We start from the raw sequence: 19859 nt of genomic DNA, 5'->3' as shown, positions 1-19859 counted from the left end.
TGATGCTACTGTGGTGCTTTCCTGTTAAGCGGATGGCTCTATATTGATGTAGGGTTGTATATTTCAATGGGCCTTGATGATGGGACCTGGCATTGGACCTAAACCTTAGTGATGGGACCTGTCCTCAGGTTGGGTGCCGGACCTGACCTCAGTTTAGGACCTCAGCAATAAGACCCAGGTCCCAGCTCCAGGCCTAGGCCTTAGAGATGAGACCAGGCTGAAACCTGGTCCAACTGGAGGCTTGTTTAAAAAAAAAAAATTATATATATATATTTATTTATATACAAAATGCCTGAAAATTTTGGGGTATTTTCATCAGAGGATATTTTTGGTTTGTTTTATTCAGAACAAAATGAAAATGGCCTCATTTGTCATCTTTTACGCATTCTTTTCAAATTAATGCACATCCTAGTGTCAGGACAGTATAGTGGAGCCGTGCCAATCTCCAGAGTGGACTCGTCAAACCTTGATATTGTAGAGGACCAGCCTAAGATGAATCACTCATCACCTGTTAGACCAGTGGTTCTCAACCCTGTCCTGGGGACCCCCCCAGCCAGTCGGGTTTTCATGATATCCACAATGAATATGCATGAGAGAAAATTTGCATACACTGCCTCCATAACATGCACATTTTCTCTCATGCATATTCATTGTGGATATCCTGAAAACCCGACTGGCTGGGGGGGTCCCCAGGACAGGGTTGAGAACCACTGTGTTAGACTGAAACTAATAAATAACCCAGGAAGCCAGGTAGAATTGGAACTCACCTTCCAAGAAAGGGTTACATAATGTTGAAAGATTCAGTAAGTGTTGCTCTTCCTCATCTTAGTAAGCATACCTGTGCAAATAATATTTTGCCTAGAGGTTTGCTTTATTCCGGCTTTTACTGCAAGTTTAACTGTTCACACTTGAACAAATTAGGGGCCAATTTTCAAAGCATTTAGGCTCCTATCATTTGGACCTAAATTGGTCCTTTTGAAACTTTACTAGGGCTGAGCGCCTAATTAGGATCCTAAAAAGTGGATGGCTATGGGGGCAGAGATAGGGTGATGAAGCAAAGTTAGGAGCTTTCAGAACTAGGCAACTAATTTAGGACCCTAACTAAAACTAGGCAAATGAATAGCAGGCCAGCATTTAGGAGCCTAACTTTTAGGGTCTTAAATTTATGTGAATTGTCAGCTGAAAACGTAAGCACCAAAGTTCAACTGAAAATAGGTCCCTAACTTAGGCACCTAATGTAGGAGCTCTACTTTTTTTTTTAATATTATCCCCTTAGAGTCTTGAAATAATCCCGCCGATGTGCTGAATTAAACTGGATAGCTGAAACTGGATTACTTGGGAGGCTTAAATATTCCTTGTGCAAGATGGTTGCATCAAGTCCTGTATAATTTAAGCCTCCAGCTGCAGAGTCCAACAGTTTGTTGTTTTTAAAGAAATGCTGATTTTTACTAAAAATGATCTTCTTGTACAAGTTTGGGAGATTTTAACTAAATCAACCTCTTCCATTTATTCCAGAATCTTGCTTCTTCCTGTAAGGACTGACCCAGTCCTGTCCAATGTTAAAGATGGGAAGGGTATGTTCTTACTTGTACAGCAAGCAGAGTTCAGCCACAGTTTGGATGGCTCGTACCTCCATGGTGTCAGGACGGGTTTTCAGGAATGTGCTGTATTCTGAGGGGTCTGGGAAGGAAGCAAACCTGTTTTAAGAGGGTTCGTAAATTTGATGCATTTTAATTCAGATTGAGATAACTTTATTGGCATGACAAATTGTCACATGTTACTAAAGTAATACATAAAATAAATATGACCTAGCTGCTATGCCAAAGGAAAAAACTCACCCCAAACTACTACAGTAAAGCCCCATTATCTGGCACTCAACCAACTGAAAAGCTCAACTAACCAGTATTTAGCAATGGAGCTTTGTAAAAATATTTTTTTACTGCTGTCAAGAAAGCATAAATAAAATGCTAATCAACATGAGGGAGCATGGTAGCTTTTCTATACTCTGTACACTCCTGCATTACCCCCTCCTCTCCTGTTCCTCGCAAGGGACAGGAAGGGAGGGGAACTCAAAAAAGGATAGGGACTGAATTAGGGAGTAGAGTAGTTCTCTCAGCTCTGCTATGTGCTCTATCCACTCCAGCACCACCCCCTCTCCTCCTGTTTCCTGCAGGCTGTTGCCTGAAACAGAAGGCAGTGGACTTTCTGATAACAGGCATAGTCATATTTGATTAACCAGCATGAGCTGTTCCTCATGCATGCCAGATAATGGGACTTTTACTCTTCTGAAGGGTTAGTCTTCATACAGTCAGACAATACTAAAATGAAGATACGAAGCCTATGCTTGTATGGAAGACGAAACTGTCTGAGTGTACTCATTAGTGTTGTACAGCTCTATAATGAGGGTAATTTTCAAAGCTATTTCCATGGATAAAATAGTGCTTTACCTATGGAAATATAAGCTTTAGAAAAGTGTCCTTCCTGCGTGCGGATATATTTATGTGCGTACAACCTCAATGTGCATAAGTTTACCTGCAGTATGAGGAGATGTTCCTGGGGGCAGGGTTGGGGAGGGGTTTACACTTATGCACACATCTTTTTGAATTTTTTAAAAGTATGCTCATAAATTCTTTTTGGGAAAACTACCTGCACATTTAGCTGGTGCAAATGTCCACTAGTACTTTTCCCTGGACAACTTTCAAAGCAAAAGTATGTGTACACTTTCAAATCTAAATTGGTGCAAAATCCACAAGTTAAACTTACCTATGAACTTTCTACCAATGTGGGCAATTACAAAATTACTCCCCATATTGTCTAAGCTCATATGAATATGAAATATGTCAGTCCTGGCATAATTAGAGACTTGCCTTCCAGTGCTGGGCTTTCCTGGTCCAAATCCACCTCTGCATGGAACTAGAGAGAGAACAGATGGCGTGAAAGTTAATGTTGCTGGCTAGAATGTATACAGTGTGAGTGCTGGGAGAATGTGATCTCTCATTTATCCAGCAGTGGGCAATGTGAATCCAAGTATAGGCAAAGTAGACATTACCGGCAAACCTTTGCAAATAAAGGCCTGGATTCACCATTCTATCGCAGAATGACGAATCCAGTGAAAACGGGGGCAGGCCTGTGAAAGCCGTCAGCCTTCGCACCACCGCAGTGTTTTCGCTGCCGGCTTTCGCACCCAATAGCGCCACCGTGAAAGGTGATGCTATTGGGTGCACTACTGGCGACGATAACGTTACTAACCTTATCGCCGTCAGCGAAGACACCACTGACTCCTCCCCTCGCCGCCCCGACTCCCCCCCCCCCAGCATGCTATCACACACAAAAAGGGTCTTTTTGCATGCGATAGAGGCTTATCGCATGTGATAAGCCTTTCAAAATGACCCCCAAAGCCAGTAAGAAGGAAATTTCCATCTCAATTGGTGTTTTGGATGGATGGCTTGAATAGCCCAGACCTCTGTGTAATGGGACTCCAGAAGTGGGACCCCTTCTATCCTTGGAGGTACAGAGTTTGGTTCAGAATCAAGATCTCAGCAAGTGCTAGATGCAGTCTGGTCCAACCTCATTGGTGGTCTGTCTTCATGTTGACTTAACCCCTAGAAACGTCTTGCTCCCTTGTCCTGGAGTTGATTCAGGTGCTGTAATATATGCTACAGTTGGGCAATATCATTAATTGGAGACTTCTAGCTTGCTCTGGGTGTTGAGGTGAAAGGAAGATTATGAGAAATTGAGGTGCTTGAAATCTGTAACCAGAGAGAGCAATTCTTACCAGCAGGATGGACTCTGTATCTTCTAGTTCTTTCATCACCATATGCAGATCCATCAGGCTGACATGAGGGAACTCATCCACTCCACTTGTGATCATGAAGCACTTAAAGCCAGGCACTCCAGCATTTAGCATTGGTACCAGTTCATCCTAGAATTATAGGAGTGTAAAAATGCCCAATTTAAACCTTGATATTCAGCACTAGCACCATGTAGACTACTGGTTCTTATATTAGGTTAACATTGACATTTACACTTACATACTGCCTTCTTCGTAAAATATAAGCCCAAAGCAGTTTATAGCAAAGAATAAAAGATCAATACAGTAATCATAATAAACACCCCTAATACTACAGTCTTACCACATCCTCACTCTCACTAGGGAAAAGACCATTGCATAATTACTATTAAGCAATGATATGCCCCTTCAAAAGCATAAATACAATAGTAATAACAAAACAAAATACAGAAAAGCAATATACTTAAATTTTGTGATGGTATTAATTGAGTTTTAACTTTAGTGTACCGTATTTAGCTCATGTTGTAGTCCCGGTCGCGACCCTCGCAACCGGGTACTTACCTTGGTGCCCGAAGAGAACTGCCGGCGAGTCCGGGGATCCTCCGGGCCTGCTCAGGCCTCCATGGTGGTATCTCCACGAGGGAGATGCCGCTGAATGCTGCGATGGCTCCTACCCCTTAGGCACACGCATGCGCAGAGGGAACCCTTTTAAAGGGCCTCTGGTGCGACATCGTGGCCAACCCCTCTCCAAGGGCTTGACCCCAAATGCTTTACCTGTCTGTCCAGCCCTTACGTCATTACAAGGGCCTGACCCCAAATGTTGTGCCTGTCCATCCAGCCCTTACCTCACTACAAGGGCCTGATCCCAAACGCTTTACCTGTCCGTCCAGCCCTTACGTCACTACAAGGGCCTGACCCCAAATGCTGTGTCTGCCCATCCAATGCTTGATTTGAACTCTTTGATTTTTCTCCTTCCCTTGTCTCGGTTACTTTGAGCACCACTTTAGCTGTTTGCTGTTAGTGAGCACCAAGCTCAGTTCCTCCTCTCTCCTCCTAGGTATGGTACCCCTAATACTACAGTATTTTTTATTCAATTTTTTATTCAATTTTTTATTCAATTAATTCAATTAATTCAATTAATTTTTGGTTTGGCAACAGAGTCCTTTTGACTGGGTGACTGGAAAAACTCAAATCTTCATGTTTCTCTCTCTCTCTCTCTCTCTCTCTGCTAGGAAGGGCGAGTAAAAAAACTTCCTCCCAACAAAGAAAATCACACTTAGAGCAAAAACTCCAAGAGAGATGAAATATATCTCTTAACTAATACTCTGCAGCCGAGGCTTTGAGCCTGTCCTATATAGACTATAAAGAGCTGAAAGAAAAAGTTCCTATTCCTCCAGTTCCAAACTCAAAATTGAACACAGACACAAGGGGTCAATTACTAATTTGAAAGTGGGAATAAACCACTGCAGCAGCCTCCAATGGGGGGAGCTGAGGCAGAGATGATACATTCCTCTACTCTGTACTGCCTGAGCAAGCTATTAGGCAACACTCAGTAGGAATCCCAATGGATTTTACAGATATATAGGTGAAAAAAGGAAGATAAAAAAATAATAAGAATTTAAAGGGAGGATGGTTTTGGTGATCAGCAGATATCCTAAATACTTTTTCTTTGTACTCACACTAGTAGACAAGGGTGATGGACCAAAAGCAATAGGACAGGACATATCAGAGTTGTGGGGTGAACACACTACTATTTACAGTGGAGTTAGCATTCAGTGTATTCGCACAACTGAAAGTAAACAAGGCTATGGGATCTAATGTGGCACTGTGCATCCCAGAATAGTGACAGAGTTAAATGAGGGGCTGACTCTACCGACCACAGCTCTGTACAATTTATCGCTTGCAGCAGGAGATGTTCTAAGAGACTGGAGAAGAACAGATGTAGTACCACTTCACAAGGGTAGGAATGAGAAAGAAGCAGATAACTATAGACCTGTTACTTTAACATCAGTGAGCAAGATACTGGAAGCATTAACGAAAAATAGCAAAATCTTAGTCAGTGGATTACAGATTGCAGGCAATATAGTTTCACAAATGGAAAATCTTGCCAAACAAATTTTGATTTATTTCAAGATGTGATCAGAGTAGTAGATGGTTGGGTGCAATAGATGTTAGAGATGTGCATTTGTTTATTACGAATTAGGCAATTTCAATGAAATTGCCTAATTCGTAATACATTTCAATGAAATTGCCTAATTTGTTGTGGTTCGGGGGGACCTGAACCACGAAACGGATTTTCACCGAGCTTGTCACAAACTTTGCCAATATAGACAAATTGTATCACAATATCTTAGTGTGCAGCTGAAGCTCTATACAAGACATTTTTGGGGCTGGAACAAGCTGAGTTCTCTAGTGAAAGGGCAAATATTAAGCTCTTGTACAATTGAGAAGTGGGGGTATCAATTATTCTGCCCCAGGCAAGAGAATGTCTTCTGACAAGCTGTTGTGTGCTGGTGGTCTGGAAACACATGCATGTGACAGGGGCTGACCAATGGCACTGGTAGCCCCTGTGACATCGTAAGGGCAAGGATATCGGTGCCATTGTGAGTCATAGCAGGCCCGATAGCCCGACGGCATGGAGGGAGAAGATCGCTCCCGGGACCCCGCTGGACCACCAGGGACTTTTTGTAAGTCTTGGGGAGGGATCGGGATGATGGAGGGGGGGGGGGGGGTGGTGTAAGAAAGTAAAATTTAAGGGTTTGGGGTGGGGTTTTTTTCCGATTCGTGTTTTGTTTTTTTGTATTTGTTTTTCCGGTTTCGGGTTCCAGTTTTGTTTTTGGGAAAAAATGATCCATGGGAAAACGAGTTTTCCCACGAAGTGCCCGAACCGAAACCCGACCCAAGCCAGAAAAACGAAGTTCATCTCTAGTAGATGTGTGTTATCTAGGAATGTGAGAAAATACTTTCATTCCCCGAAAGGTGGTGTACACCTGGAACAGATTTCCAGAGATTATAGGAAAGAAAACAGTATCTGAAGTCAAGGATTCGTGAAATCAGCACAAAAGGAGTTCAGGGACAGAAAGGGAGAAGTTAGACCTGTGACAACATAGTAAGCTTGCAAAAATGGGCAGACTGAGTGGCCGAGTGGTGCTTTTCTGCCAACATCTTCAAGGTTTTACATAGACACCAATTAGGGGTATATTCAAGGACGGATAATGAACAATGTCATCAGTGTGTCACTACATGAAAGGCTAACCTGATTGTCTGGGATGACGCCTCCCCAGAATGCTGTGTCCACATAGCACTGCCCTTCAGCCACCTGCAGCTTTCTGTTGAAGTTGGAGAGAGTGGTGGTGGGAGGCAGACAATTCCTGAAGGCCAAACAGAAATAAGAGTATAAATATGTGATCCTTAGCCATCCCTGAATTTGTATTTCCTCTCTATATTTTGTTTCCTATTAAGTATTGCTGAGTCCAAACAATATAACCTTTGTTTACAAAAATATTTATGATTTCTATTGTCAAAAATTAAGAATTTGCCAATATAGACAAATTGTATCACGATATCTTAGTGTGCAGCTGAAGCTCTATACAAGACATATTTGGGGCTGGAACAAGCTGAGTTCTCTAGTGAAAGGGCAAATATTAAGCTCTTGTACAATTGAGAAGTGGGGGTATCAATTATTCTGCCCCAGGCAAGAGAATGTCTTCTGACAAGCTGTTGTGTGGGCTGGGGGTCTGGAAACACACAGGACCACAGGGCAGGAGCTGGATTCATCTTAGGCCTAGCCAGCCACTTCCCCCACAGGTTGAGCCCTTGGGTTCTGGGAGCCAGCAGGCCTTGACTGGACAGGCTGGACAAGGCAGGACCAACACAGGACAGGCTAGAAGCAGAGGTCTGGGTAATGGTACAGGGAAGAAACTGAGGGAGCACTGAGAGGAGAGAATCACCTTACTGGTGGCTGAAAAGAATCAGTAAGTACTGCTTGGGGAAATGTTTAAATCTTAAAGTATTGGGGAGAAGTAAGCTGTTGGGTTATATTATTTAGTGTGTTTTGTTTTAAATAGGTAGTCAGAAAGGCAGGCAATAAACAGAAGTGTGTGTATTTGTATCTCCCATCCCTCTCCCACCCACCCTTAGCTCATCCTTTAATTTATAGGCAGGAGTCACTTATACTCCAAAAAAAAAATTAACAAAAATCAGCCTTTTAACTTAAATTCAGAAATTCCCCATACCATATCAAGAGTTTGATCATTCTCTTGTAAGTCACTACCAGATATATAGTGAATACACTAATACATTTAAAGGTCCCTAATTGTACGCATTCCTACTCCCATAGCAACCTAAAACCTAACTAGGAACTGAACAAATTTAAGATGAAGGCAGCAGTCCAGCAGCAAGAGGGGGGCCTCCCATCTTTTGCATCGAGTGTCACATGTATGATATTTACCCACCGGTGAGAAATTGTATGTATGCATCCAATGCAAAGTGCTCCTACCTCTCAGAGAACGAGTTTGATCTCTGGAGGCTAGAGTGGCAGACCTAGAGGAGATGAGGCAGACAGAGGGGTATATAGATGAGACCTTCAGGGACATAATTGTCAAGTCCCAACTCCAGTCTGGCAGCCCTGGTGCTGCCTTGCAGGAGGAAGGTCTCATGATCAGAAAGCATCAACCTGGTGCAGCAGGAAATGATCCTGTAGGAAGGACCTGCTCGCCAGGTGGTGCATTGTCCTCTCGCACCGAGGATGTGTCTCCCAGGGCTACTGCCCAGGAGGGAAGGGTTAGGTTGGCGTAATAGACGGCAATTCGATTGTTAGGAATGTAGATAGCTGGGTGGCTGGTGGGTGTGAGGATCGCCTGGTAACATGCCTAACTGGTGCGAAGGTGGTGGACCTCATGCGTCACCTAGATAGGATTTTAAACAGTGCTGGGGAGGAGCCGGCTGTTGTGGTACATGTGGGCACCAATAACATAGGAAAATATAGGAGGGAGGTTCTAAAATCCAAATTTAGGGTCTTAGGTAGAAAACTTAAATACAGAACCTCCAGGATAGCATTCTCGGAAATGTTCCCTATTCCATGTGTAGGTTCCCAGAGGCAGGCAGGGAAAAGTCGATTACATCATTGACTTTATTAGTAAAAGAAAGTATTGGAAAAAAATCAAAATATAGAAAATAGAGTTGAAAAAATTGAATCCTCTATCATTGGAGTTGAACAAAAGGTGGCAGAGATGGAAAAAATCTAAGGAAATTTGATCAAATCTGAAAATCTTCAGATGATTAAAATGGAAAATCTTGAAAATTACTTAAGAAGAAACAACTTAAGAATACTCAATTCTCCTAAGTTGAGATTACTTGCACATCGGGAATTGTTCAAGAGTTATTTACAGAATATACTTAAAATCCCTGAACAGGCAATGTTAACAATTGTTAGAAAATATTATTTACCTCAAGTTGATAAAGGGAAGAACCAAGAACAGGATGAGAAGGAGAATGTCTCATTTGATCTGACATCCATAGTGGAAAAATCTCATGAACTAATTGTGGAAGAAAGAGTTACCCTTTTTGTGCAGTTCACTACTTCATCAGATAGAGATTTAATCTTGAACTTTTTTTTGTAATCAGTATCAAAAATTCTATGGATATCCATTAAAAATATTTCCTGATGTAACCAAGAATACGCAGATAAAAAGGAGAAGATTTATAGCAATGAGAGAGGAGGTTCTAGTGAGAGGGGCTAAGTATATGCTCCGTTATCCATGTTATTGCCTGTTTATCCATCAGAATTCAAGATATATATTCAGAGAACCTGAACAGCTACAAGTGTATCTGGACTCCCACTCTAATTAAACTCCAAGGGTGGGATGGCATTAAGTTTAAAGGCACTGTAAATTATGCATGTTTGTATTTTCCTAGTATTTCTGCTTTAATTACATTTTGGTCTCTCAATTTCCTATAAACAGAGACACAAAAGGAAAAATTTGTATTTTTGATTTAAAATTTGTATCTTTATATTTTTAATCCTGATTATGTTGTCACATTCTAGAACTGCTGTTCTGTATATTGTTTGAAAAATTCAATAAATAAGTAATAATAATAAAAAAAAAAGATAAGGAGCTGAAGACTGGATACTGGGACAGGAGGATAGCAGGATACTGAACAAGGGCTGAAACTGGATACAAACGTAGGCTTGGGCAAGGCAAAGCAGGGAATGGATGCTGGGGATGGGACTGGGCAGGACTTAGATAAGGCAGAGAAGGGTCGGAGCAGACAAGGACAACACAGAACAGAGAAAACTGAGGACTGAAGGCAGCAACACAGATGTTCCGAAGGCTGCTTAGAATAAGGCCCGGAGGCCACTAAGCAAGAAGAGGCCCGATTAAGCCACAGAGCAAGGCAAGGTAAGGCCTAGATGGGCTACATAGCAAAGAGCAAGATACAGGAAGGCCCAGAGGCCAAAAGGCATAGAGCAAGTAAAGAGCGGCCAGGTCAGAGGGCCAAGGTTGACTCCATGAAACAGCATCTGGCAAGGCAGGGTTAAATGAGGCTGGAGCTTGGGTTTGTGCGAGCAGCAAGGTGGAGTTTGGCAAGGTTGGAGATGAAGCTTGCTGAGGACCCCTGGTGGAGAAGAGGATGCATCACAGCTGAGTGAGGTGGCCAGTAAGGAGATGGCTTGGGTAGCATGGAACAGAGCTCACAGAAGGCTTCTGCTGGTAGGGAAGTATCCGTGTACTGGATCAGGGCATGATGAGAATGCACAGAAGGCAAAACCGTGGCACAAGTCGGAAATACTAAATTATAACCATATTTTTTTTCTGCTGTTTTAACAATAAGCAAAGTTATGTCACTGAGATTATTTATGGAATAAAGGAGAAAAGAAATATGCGAAAAATTAGTGTATCATGCAGGAAAATCTAACAGGGCCATTTATTATTTCACATTAGGGCCTTAACACTAGTATTATGGCCCTAACACACATGATAACAATTCTGTAGAGACTAGGGATGTGCAGAGCAAAATTTTATGTTCATATTTTTTATGTCCGAAAGGGGGTCCCACTTGCGGCCAATATGGACATAAAAAAAATCCAATGAGTTGGGTATATGTACATATGTGCAAAAAAAAAATTTAAACCCCCTCACCCTCCTTAATCCCCCCCCCAGACTTACCACAACTCCCTGGTGATCGAGCGAGGAGTGAGGACGTCATTTCTGCAATCCTTGGCGAGAAGCATGTGACGTCGGTGGCACGTCGAGTGACGCGGCGTCACGTGATTCCCGGCGAGTTCGCGCCGGACGGCTCGTTCGGCCCAAAAAGAACTTTTGGCCAGCTTGGGGGGGCCTCCTGACCCCCCCAAGCTGGCCAAAAGTTCTTTTTGGGCCGAACGAGCCGTCCGGCGCGAACTCGCCGGGAATCACGTGGCACCGCGTCACTCAGACGCGACGTTACGTGATTCCCGGCGAGTTCGCGCCGGACGGCTCGTTCGGCCCAAAAAGAACTTTTGGCCAGCTTGAGGGGGTCAGGAGGCCCCCCCAAGCTGGTGATGGAGCGGAGTGAGGACGCCATTTCTGCAATCCTTGGCGAGAAGCATGTGACGTCGGCGGCACGTCGAGTGACGCCGGCGTCACGTGATTCCCGGCTCGTTCGCGCCGGACGGCTCGTTCGGCCCAAAAAGAACTTTTGGCCAGCTTGGGGGGGTCAGGAGGACGTGACGCCGCGTCTGAGTGACGCGGCGCCACATGATTCCCGGCTCGTTCGCGCCGGACGGCTCGTTCGGCCCAAAAAGAACTTTTGGCCAGCTTGGGGGGGCCTCCTGACCCCCCCAAGCTGGCCAAAAGTTCTTTTTGGGCCGAACGAGCCGTCCGGCGCGAACGAGCCGGGAATCACGTGATGCCGGCGTCACTCGACGTGCCGCCGACGTCACATGCTTCTCGCCAAGGATTGCAGAAATGGCGTCCTCACTCCGCTCCATCACCATGGAGTTGTGGGTAAGTCGGGGGGGGGGGGGATTAAGGAGGGTGAGGGGGTTTATATTTTTATTTTGGCTCAACAATCGCGATTTCCCACATATCGAACATATCTATGTTCGATATGTGGGAAATCCGATCGTTTATGTCGAATCAATTTTTTAAGTAAAAAAAAAAAAGAGTTGCGTTTCACTAATGCGGTCAATCCGAATGCACACCCCTAGTAGAGACCAATATGTCACTTTAGTATTTATACCACTGTAAGAGGGGACACTTTTAACTTGGTTTGGGGGGTGGGGTAGGTTTAGGGGGGGGGGGCAGTTTTACATACATAGTAGGATAGGAGGTACGAACAGCAAAGTTGTCATTACTGAAGATTTTCTGCAGTTTGATCTTGTCCATTTCATTGATTCAGTTGATTTATACAATGCACTCTTTACCTTTCTTCACAGTTAGGTAGAGAGTGCATCAAACTAGGTCGAGAGTACCTTTCCTCACATCAAATCTTCACTGATGTGTACCGTGCAGTTCATACCTTTGATTGTGCATGTAAAATTGTCCCCTAAACCCTTGACTACCGCCAAAAACCTGCCTCGAGTTATTAGTTGACCCTCCTACAGTGGTATAAATAGTTTACTTATAGGAGAGGCTTAGAAGAGTTTCTCTGTCTTTCCTCTCACTCTCTCACACACACCCCCAAAATGTGGAAACGCTTGTCTGGGCAGATTGTGAAGTGAAAATATTGTGGGTGCAATAAATTCAACATCATTGTAGTAAAAATGCCTATGAGAAGCACTTACAAAAATTTGCCATGCCCCTTTTTTATCACAACACACATAGAAGAAATGTATACTTCACAATATCATTTTTATGTTTATTCAAACAAGATATCACACCATCTATCTAGACAATTAAAATCTATCTCATACATCCTAAATTCATACATTTCTTCTATTTGTGTTGTTACCTTTATAGATAAGGAAGAATTTTGAATATAACCCCCTGTGTTGTGATACCTTTTTTTTTTATCACAGGCATTATTCATGTGAAATTTATAGCAAAATGATGAATCTAGGTCTAAATTTGCAGTCTGGCCAGTGTTTGAATATGGACCTCTACATTTTTACCTATGTGCAAGATCAAATATTTTTCCCACAAGTTTTAGTTCATAGATCCCTTTATGGGAAAATTAGTAACCACATAGGAGCTGTCCAGACAGTTTAAGTTAAAATAATACCCACGTCTGCTGCGTGGACCCTTTTTGTAATGAATGCAGCTCCTAGCTATAACTTCTAACTTGCTATTTCTGGGTTTTTGTTTTTTTTTCTCTGTCAGATTATACTTTTATATTGTTAGTAATTGGGTTAAAAAATTGCAATGGGACTATAGCCTGATCACTCCTTTTTGTAGCCTGTATCACCGTACAGTGGCATGTCCACAACAGTGGTGATTCCTCCTGCCGCCGCTGCTCTTGTTGCAGTTTGGAACCCCTCCCAAGCCGTGCGTCCCGGCTCGTTGATGTGGACATGAGGGTCGACTATCCCAGGCATCACCATCAGGTTACCCACATCCATCACCTGCAAGGGAGAAAGCAGTTACATGGGGTAGGCCATTGCAAAGCATGGATTTCTATCCCATGTGAGTCTCCTGACAATCTGGGCACAGTAAATAGTCTGCAGAGGAAAGGCTGAACTGTGTAGTTCAGTAAAGGAGGGTTTGGTCATTTGTCCTAAAATTTTGGTTTGAAATATTCACACATGATTGTTTAACTTTATTACACATCTTGAAAGAGTAATTTTTCTGGAAAGTTTTAGCTGGCATGGTCCAGAGTCTTGCTGAATTCAGTTGGTAATAATGCTCTAAGCTTTATGGCATTTTAAATCATTTTGGATTTTAGAAATTTAGGATGAAAAAATGCTGTATAATATGTGAAGCACAGCTGATAACTTCCTGGTGCAAACCAGCTGTTCCTGTGAAATCTGTCATACTACTGGGCTATTTTTTAGAGCTTTTTAGGAACAAAAAAGTGCTTGTTTTTACTTTGTCTGTTTGCGACACTGAAGTCACAGGTCAGAGAATAGTGGCAAGCAGGCCAATAAATCTGCTGGTAACTGAGGGCTGTGTGTATGTATGTGTTTTTGTGTGTATATATATCTGTGTGTTGGGGGAGGTGCGGTTTAAAATGATTTTTGATGCTTTTTTCTGAAAGACCTTTAGAAGTGACTCTTATTAGAAACACTTCTCTTCCTGATGCTTCCTTAGCATTTTCATGTCTTTTTTTTTTTTCTTGAAGGTACTGATTCAGAAGATATGTGGAAAGAATGCCTTAAAGGGGTTCCTTGAAATCTTTCTTATGTTGGTTACAGGAAGATTGCAGATGTTAAATGTTCTTTGAAGCACAATGGAAAGGGTAAGTGTGTTTCGAGTGGACTACACATGGTTTGATGTCCCTGAGAAATCCTTCTGTGTCACAGCAATGAGGAAGTGCTTTTGGCTGAAAGCCAGTGCGAGACTACACTGACATCAAATGGATATTAATGGAGGCAAGGGATAAAACGTTAGTATTTATAAACTACAAGAGATCGCACTACATTTATAAACTACAAGAGATCGTTAGATTTATAAACTACAAGAGAAGACGGGCGACAATACCTGGACCACCTAAAAGAGCTGGAAAAGTAGTCAGGAAAGCAAAGATTTAAATGGAAGAAAAATAGAAAATGGTGGTGGGGAGACTTTTTTTTAGCTTATGTTAGTGATAGGAGGAAGTGCAAAAGTGGCATTTTGATGCTTAGAGGTGAAAGGGAGGAATTTGAAGTAGCTGATGAGGAAAAAGCAAAATTGCTTAACAAATATTTTTGTTTGGTGTTCACTGTGAAAGGGCCAGGATCAGGACCAAATAATGTAAAAGCAAATAAGATTGGAAGTGAGGTAAACCTCAATCAGTTTTCAGAAAGGTGTATTCAAAAGATGCTAACTAAACTTAAAGTAGATAAAATGATGAGGTCAGATGGGATACATCCAAGGGTATTAAAGGAACTGACAGAAGTTCTAGAAGCTTCACTGGTGACATTTACAATGTTTCCTTAGAATCAGGAGTAGTTTTGAAGGAGTGGAGATAGACGCATGTGGTTCCTATTCACAAAAGTGGAAGTAAAGAAGAGGCTGGGAACTACAGGCTGGTTAGTCTAACATGAGTGGTAAGCAAATTAATTGAATTCCTATTGAAACATGATAGTGCAGTATCTGGAATCCAATGGATTCAGGCAACATTCAACAAGGACTGAATTACATAGTCTGGATAAACAGCTAAGCATGGGTGTAGCTTGCTTATTGCGGTGGTTAATAGCCCAAACTAATTAAGCTATTTCATTTAGATGCAGTTCCAACACTGCTCTCTACATTAATGGCGGGGGTGGAAGGGAAATAGAATAAAAAAGGTTACTAAGAGCCAAGAGTAACAGATAAGTATGAGAGAAAAAAAAGTGCGAAAGCTTGCTGGGCAGACTGGATGGGCCGTTTGGTCTTTTTCTGCCGTCATTTCTATGTTTCTGTGTTTCTATTGGAAGCAGCATGGTTTTATCAGAGGTAGGTCTTGTCAGATGAATCTGATAAATTTATTTGACTGAATGACTGAGGAGTTTAATCAGGGAAGAGCATTAGATTTAATGTATTTGGATTTCAGTAAGGCCTTTGACACGGTTTTGCATAAGTGACTTATAAATAAATGACAGCCAGTGAGGTTCCTGGATGGAATAAATGATAATTTTATGGAGCAATTGGTTGAGGAACCGATGAGAGAGGGAGCAATTTTAGATCTAATTCTCAGGAGAGCACAGGATTTGGTAAGAGAGGTGACGGTGGTGGGGCCACTAGCAATAGTGATCATAATATGATTACATTTGAATTAATGACTGGAAGGGGAACAGTAAGTAAATCCACGGCTCTAGCACTAAATTTTCAAAAGGAAATCTTTGATAAAATGGGAAAAATAGTTAAAATCATTGAAAGGAGCAGTGACAAAGGTAAAAACTGTGCCACAGGCATGGACACTGCTAAAAAATACTATCCTAGAAGTATAGTCCATATGTATTCCTCTCATTAAATGTGCAAGGAAGGTCAAACAATTGCCAGCATGGCTAAAAAGTGAGGTAAAGCCTATTTTAGCCAAAAGATCTTCATTCAGAAATTGGAAGAAAATAGGATTAAGCATAAGCATTGACAAGTTAAATATAAGGCATTGATAAGACAGGCTAAGAGAGAATTTGAAAAGAAGTTGGCCGTAGAGAAAAAATTCACAATAAAAACTTTTAAAAATGTATCTGAAGCAGAAAGCCTGCAAGAGAGTCAGTTGGACTGTTAGATTGAAAGGTTAAAGGGGCAATTAGGGAAGATAAGACCATCATGGAAAGATTAAACGATTACTTTACTTTGGTGTTTACTGAAGAGTATGTTGGGGAGGTACTCATTCTGGAGACGGTTTTCAAGGGTGATGATTCAGATGAACTGAACCAAATCATGGTCAACCTGGAAGATGTGGTAGGCCAGATGGACAAACTGAAGAGCAGGAAATCACCTGAACCGGATGGCATACACCCCAGGACTTGTAAAGAACAAAAACTTAAATTTCATACCTATTTCAATTAATTTGTAACCTATCATTAAAATCATCTGTTGCATCTGAAGATTGGAAGATGGCCAAAGTAACCCTGATATTTAAAAAGGGCTCCAAGGGTGATCCAGGAAACTATTTCCGGGAAAAATTGTGGAAACTGTTAAAAGAATAAAATTACAAAATATTTAGATAGACATGGTTTAATGCAACACAGCCAGCATGGATTTACCTGAGGGAAGTCTTGCCTCACAAATCTCCTACATTTTTTTGAAGGGGTGAATAAACATGTAGACAAAGGTGAGCCTGTAGATGTGGTGTATTTGGATTTTCAGAAGGCGTTCAACAAAGCCCCGCATGAGAGGCTTCTAAGAAAACTAAAAAGTCATGGGATAGGAGGTGCAATCCTTTGTGGATTGCAAGCTGGTTAAAAGACAGGAAACGAGAGTAAGATTAAATGGTCTGTTTTCACAGTGGAAAAAGGTAAACAGTGGAGTGCCTCAGGGATCTGTACTTGGACCAGTGCTTTTTAATATATTTATAAATGATCTGGAAAGGAGTATGATGAGTGAGGTGATCAAATTTGTGAATGACATAAAATTATGCAGAGTATTTAAATCTCAGGCGGATTGTGATAAATTGCAGGAGGACCTTGTGAGACTGGAAGATTTGGCTTCCAAATGGCAGATGAAATTTTAATGTGGACATGTGCAAAGTGATGCATATAGGGAAAAATAACCCTTGCTGTAGTTACACAATGTTAGGTTCTATCTTAGGAGTTACCACCCAGGAAAGAGATCTTGGCGTTACAGTGGATAATACATTGAAATTGTTAGATCAGTGTGCTGTGGCAATCAAAAAAGCAAACAGAATGTTAGGAATTATTACGAAGGGAATGGCAAATAAAACAATGGATGTCACAATGCCTCTAATTCGCTCCATGGTGAGACCGCATCTTGAATACTGTGTGCAATTCTGGTCGCTACACCTCAAAAAAGATATAGTTGCACTGGAGAAAGTGCAGAGAAGGGTGACCAAAATGATAAGTGGCATGGAATGGCTTCCCTATGAGGAAAGTCTAAGGAAGTTGGAGAAGAGACAACTGAGGGGGGATATGATAGAGGTCTACAAAATCATGAAAGGACTTGAACAAGTTAATGTAAATCACTTATTTACTCTCTCAAATAATAGAAATACTAGGGGGGCACTCCATGAAGTTAGCAAGTACCTCATTTGAAACAAATCAAAGAAAATTATTTTTCACTAGCACATAGTTAAGCTCTGGAATTCATTGCCAGAGGATGTGGTTACAGCAGTTAGTGTAACTGGGTTTAAAAAAGGATTGGATAACTTCCTAGAAGAAAAAACCCATAAACTGCTATTAATTAATAAGCAATAGTAGCATGAGATCTAGTTAATGTTTGGGTACTTGCCAGGTACTTGTGATTTGGATTGGCCACTGTTGGAAACAGGATGCTGGGCTTGATAGACCCTTGGTCTGACCCAGTATGGCAACTTCTTATGTTCTTATGAGCATCTTTGAGATGGGCCGTAAAGTGAATGACTGGGTTAGAATCAGGTTGATTGGGAGTTAACATAGTGTAGTGGTAAATGGAGTTCACTCCGAGGGGGGGGGGGGGGTTACTAATGGTGTGCCATAGGGATTGGTTCTTGGACTTGTTCTTTTCAACATTTTTGTAAGTGACAAGGTGGAAGGTATGTCGGGAAAGGTTTGTCTTTTACCTGATGATATAAAAATCTGAAACAAGGTAGACACCCATGAAGGTGTTGAAAACATGAGGAGGGATCTAGTAAAGCTCAAACAATGGTCTAGAGCAGGAATGGTGAACTCCAGTCCTCGAGTGCCACAAACAGGCCAGGTTTTCAGGATATCCACAATGAATATGCATGAAAAGATTTGCATGCACTGCCTCCATTATATGCAGATCTATCTCTCAAAAATAGGGCTTATTACAAGGTGCAATAAGTTATCCACACCATGCAAAGCATGTGGTAATTTTAAATGCACCCTTTTTCTTAACGCAAGTGTTATCAGTGCATTTTGATGAATCTAGGGGTAAGTCCCTCTTGTATGTGCATAGATCCTATGCCTTTGAAAATGTACCCCTAAATGTTCAGAGGAGAGAGTTTCCTGCTTCTTTCTCTCTGTCTCTTACCTGCTCTTACCTGCTCTCCCCTTGAAAATGCCAGACCTTTTTTGGGCATGATGTTAGTAATTTTTCCATTGCTTATGAAGATTTCTGCTGGACAGATGGTATTGTTCATCACTACCCGATTACTCCTTACAATGCTGATCTCAGAGCCCACCGCCATTGTGGGTATTCCTAATAGCAGAAAGAAAAATAATGGATTAGGTAAGTCTTCTAGCCATGGAATCCTGCAGGAATTCAGTCTGTTACAGGGTAGAGCCTGGAGTGCTATGAGTTTTAATGGCATGTAATGGTAATATGCCCAACTTGTTAGAGTGAAGTAATATTTAAATCTGTTTGAATGAAACGCTTGAAAAAGTAAAATATAAATAAGATAAATAAAGCTCAGTAAATTCATATTAGGGATGTGCAGCCCCTAAATGTTCAGTTCAGTTTCTCATTTTCGGTTTTTATTTTCATTTGGTTTGTTTAATGTGTTTTTTCTTGGTTTGGTTCATTTGCTAAAGTGAAAACAAACATTAAACAAAGACAAAACAAAACCAAACCAATAATAATTATAATACAAAGGGCCTCTGGTGACCCTGGCTGGCTCTCCACATGTCAAAAAGCTGCCCAGACCCAGCACAGGGTTCTACCAATGCCAAGGCCTAGGCTGGGGCCAAGGCCCTCCCCATCTGTCAAGCTGCCAAGGCTGGGGAGCTCCATTATTTACCCACATCTTGGATTCTGCTGTAAATGGGCAGTAGTGAGGCCCAGTTGCTCCTGCCTGGATCCTAGTGCATTACAAATTATACATCTGCCTGGAATGGCACCTTACTTCAGTGTGGATGGCATCAATTTGATGTACAGTCCCAGAAATATACATCAGTACATGAAAATGATGCTGGCCATACTGGTTGAAGGCACTAAAGAAATGTCATGTTGGTGCGATCCCAGGCATAAGTGACTGGGCTTTACTCTTGGCCATTTACAGCAGGAGTTTGGAGGGGGCAAGTGTGGGTCAAGGTGGGAACGTCTGACCCCAGCTGAATGGAGGCCTGAGCTTGGCCCTGCCCCTGGTGCCAAGCCTAGGTGTCAGCACTGGTCCCAGTCTGGGCACTAGGCCCACCTGGGCCTAAGCCTCAGTGTTGGGCCGGCCCAGGCCTAGGCCTCAGCACCGGGACTAGACCTCTGCTCTAGGACAGGCGCAGGCCTAGGCACTAGACCTAGCCTGGACCTCGGTACTATCTCTGGACTCAGCACCTCACTGGCTTGGGCCTAGGCCTAGGCCTCGGTGCCAGACTTGGCTTAGTGCTAGGCCCTGTTGCCGGGCCCAGGCA

At 42.3% G+C, this 19859-nt stretch overlaps 1 protein-coding gene across 1 annotated transcript in view; it reads right to left on the bottom strand.

Moving 5' to 3' along the window:
• Positions 1 to 19859, bottom strand: part of LOC115099360 (allantoinase, mitochondrial-like) — a 76825-nt gene that overhangs the window by 43874 nt on the left and 13092 nt on the right. Inside the window, 6 exon segments of the mRNA XM_029616951.1 lie at positions 1587 to 1680; positions 2868 to 2913; positions 3776 to 3922; positions 7047 to 7161; positions 13183 to 13334; positions 18557 to 18714. Coding sequence (XP_029472811.1) covers positions 1587 to 1680; positions 2868 to 2913; positions 3776 to 3922; positions 7047 to 7161; positions 13183 to 13334; positions 18557 to 18714 — 712 coding nt within the window.

The sequence above is a fragment of the Rhinatrema bivittatum genome, chromosome 9 (genome assembly GCF_901001135.1).
Source record: "Rhinatrema bivittatum chromosome 9, aRhiBiv1.1, whole genome shotgun sequence".
Lineage (NCBI taxonomy): Eukaryota > Metazoa > Chordata > Amphibia > Gymnophiona > Rhinatrematidae > Rhinatrema > Rhinatrema bivittatum.
The sequence above is the reverse complement of the archived record's forward strand: the minus strand, read 5'-3'. Positions and strand labels throughout refer to the sequence as shown.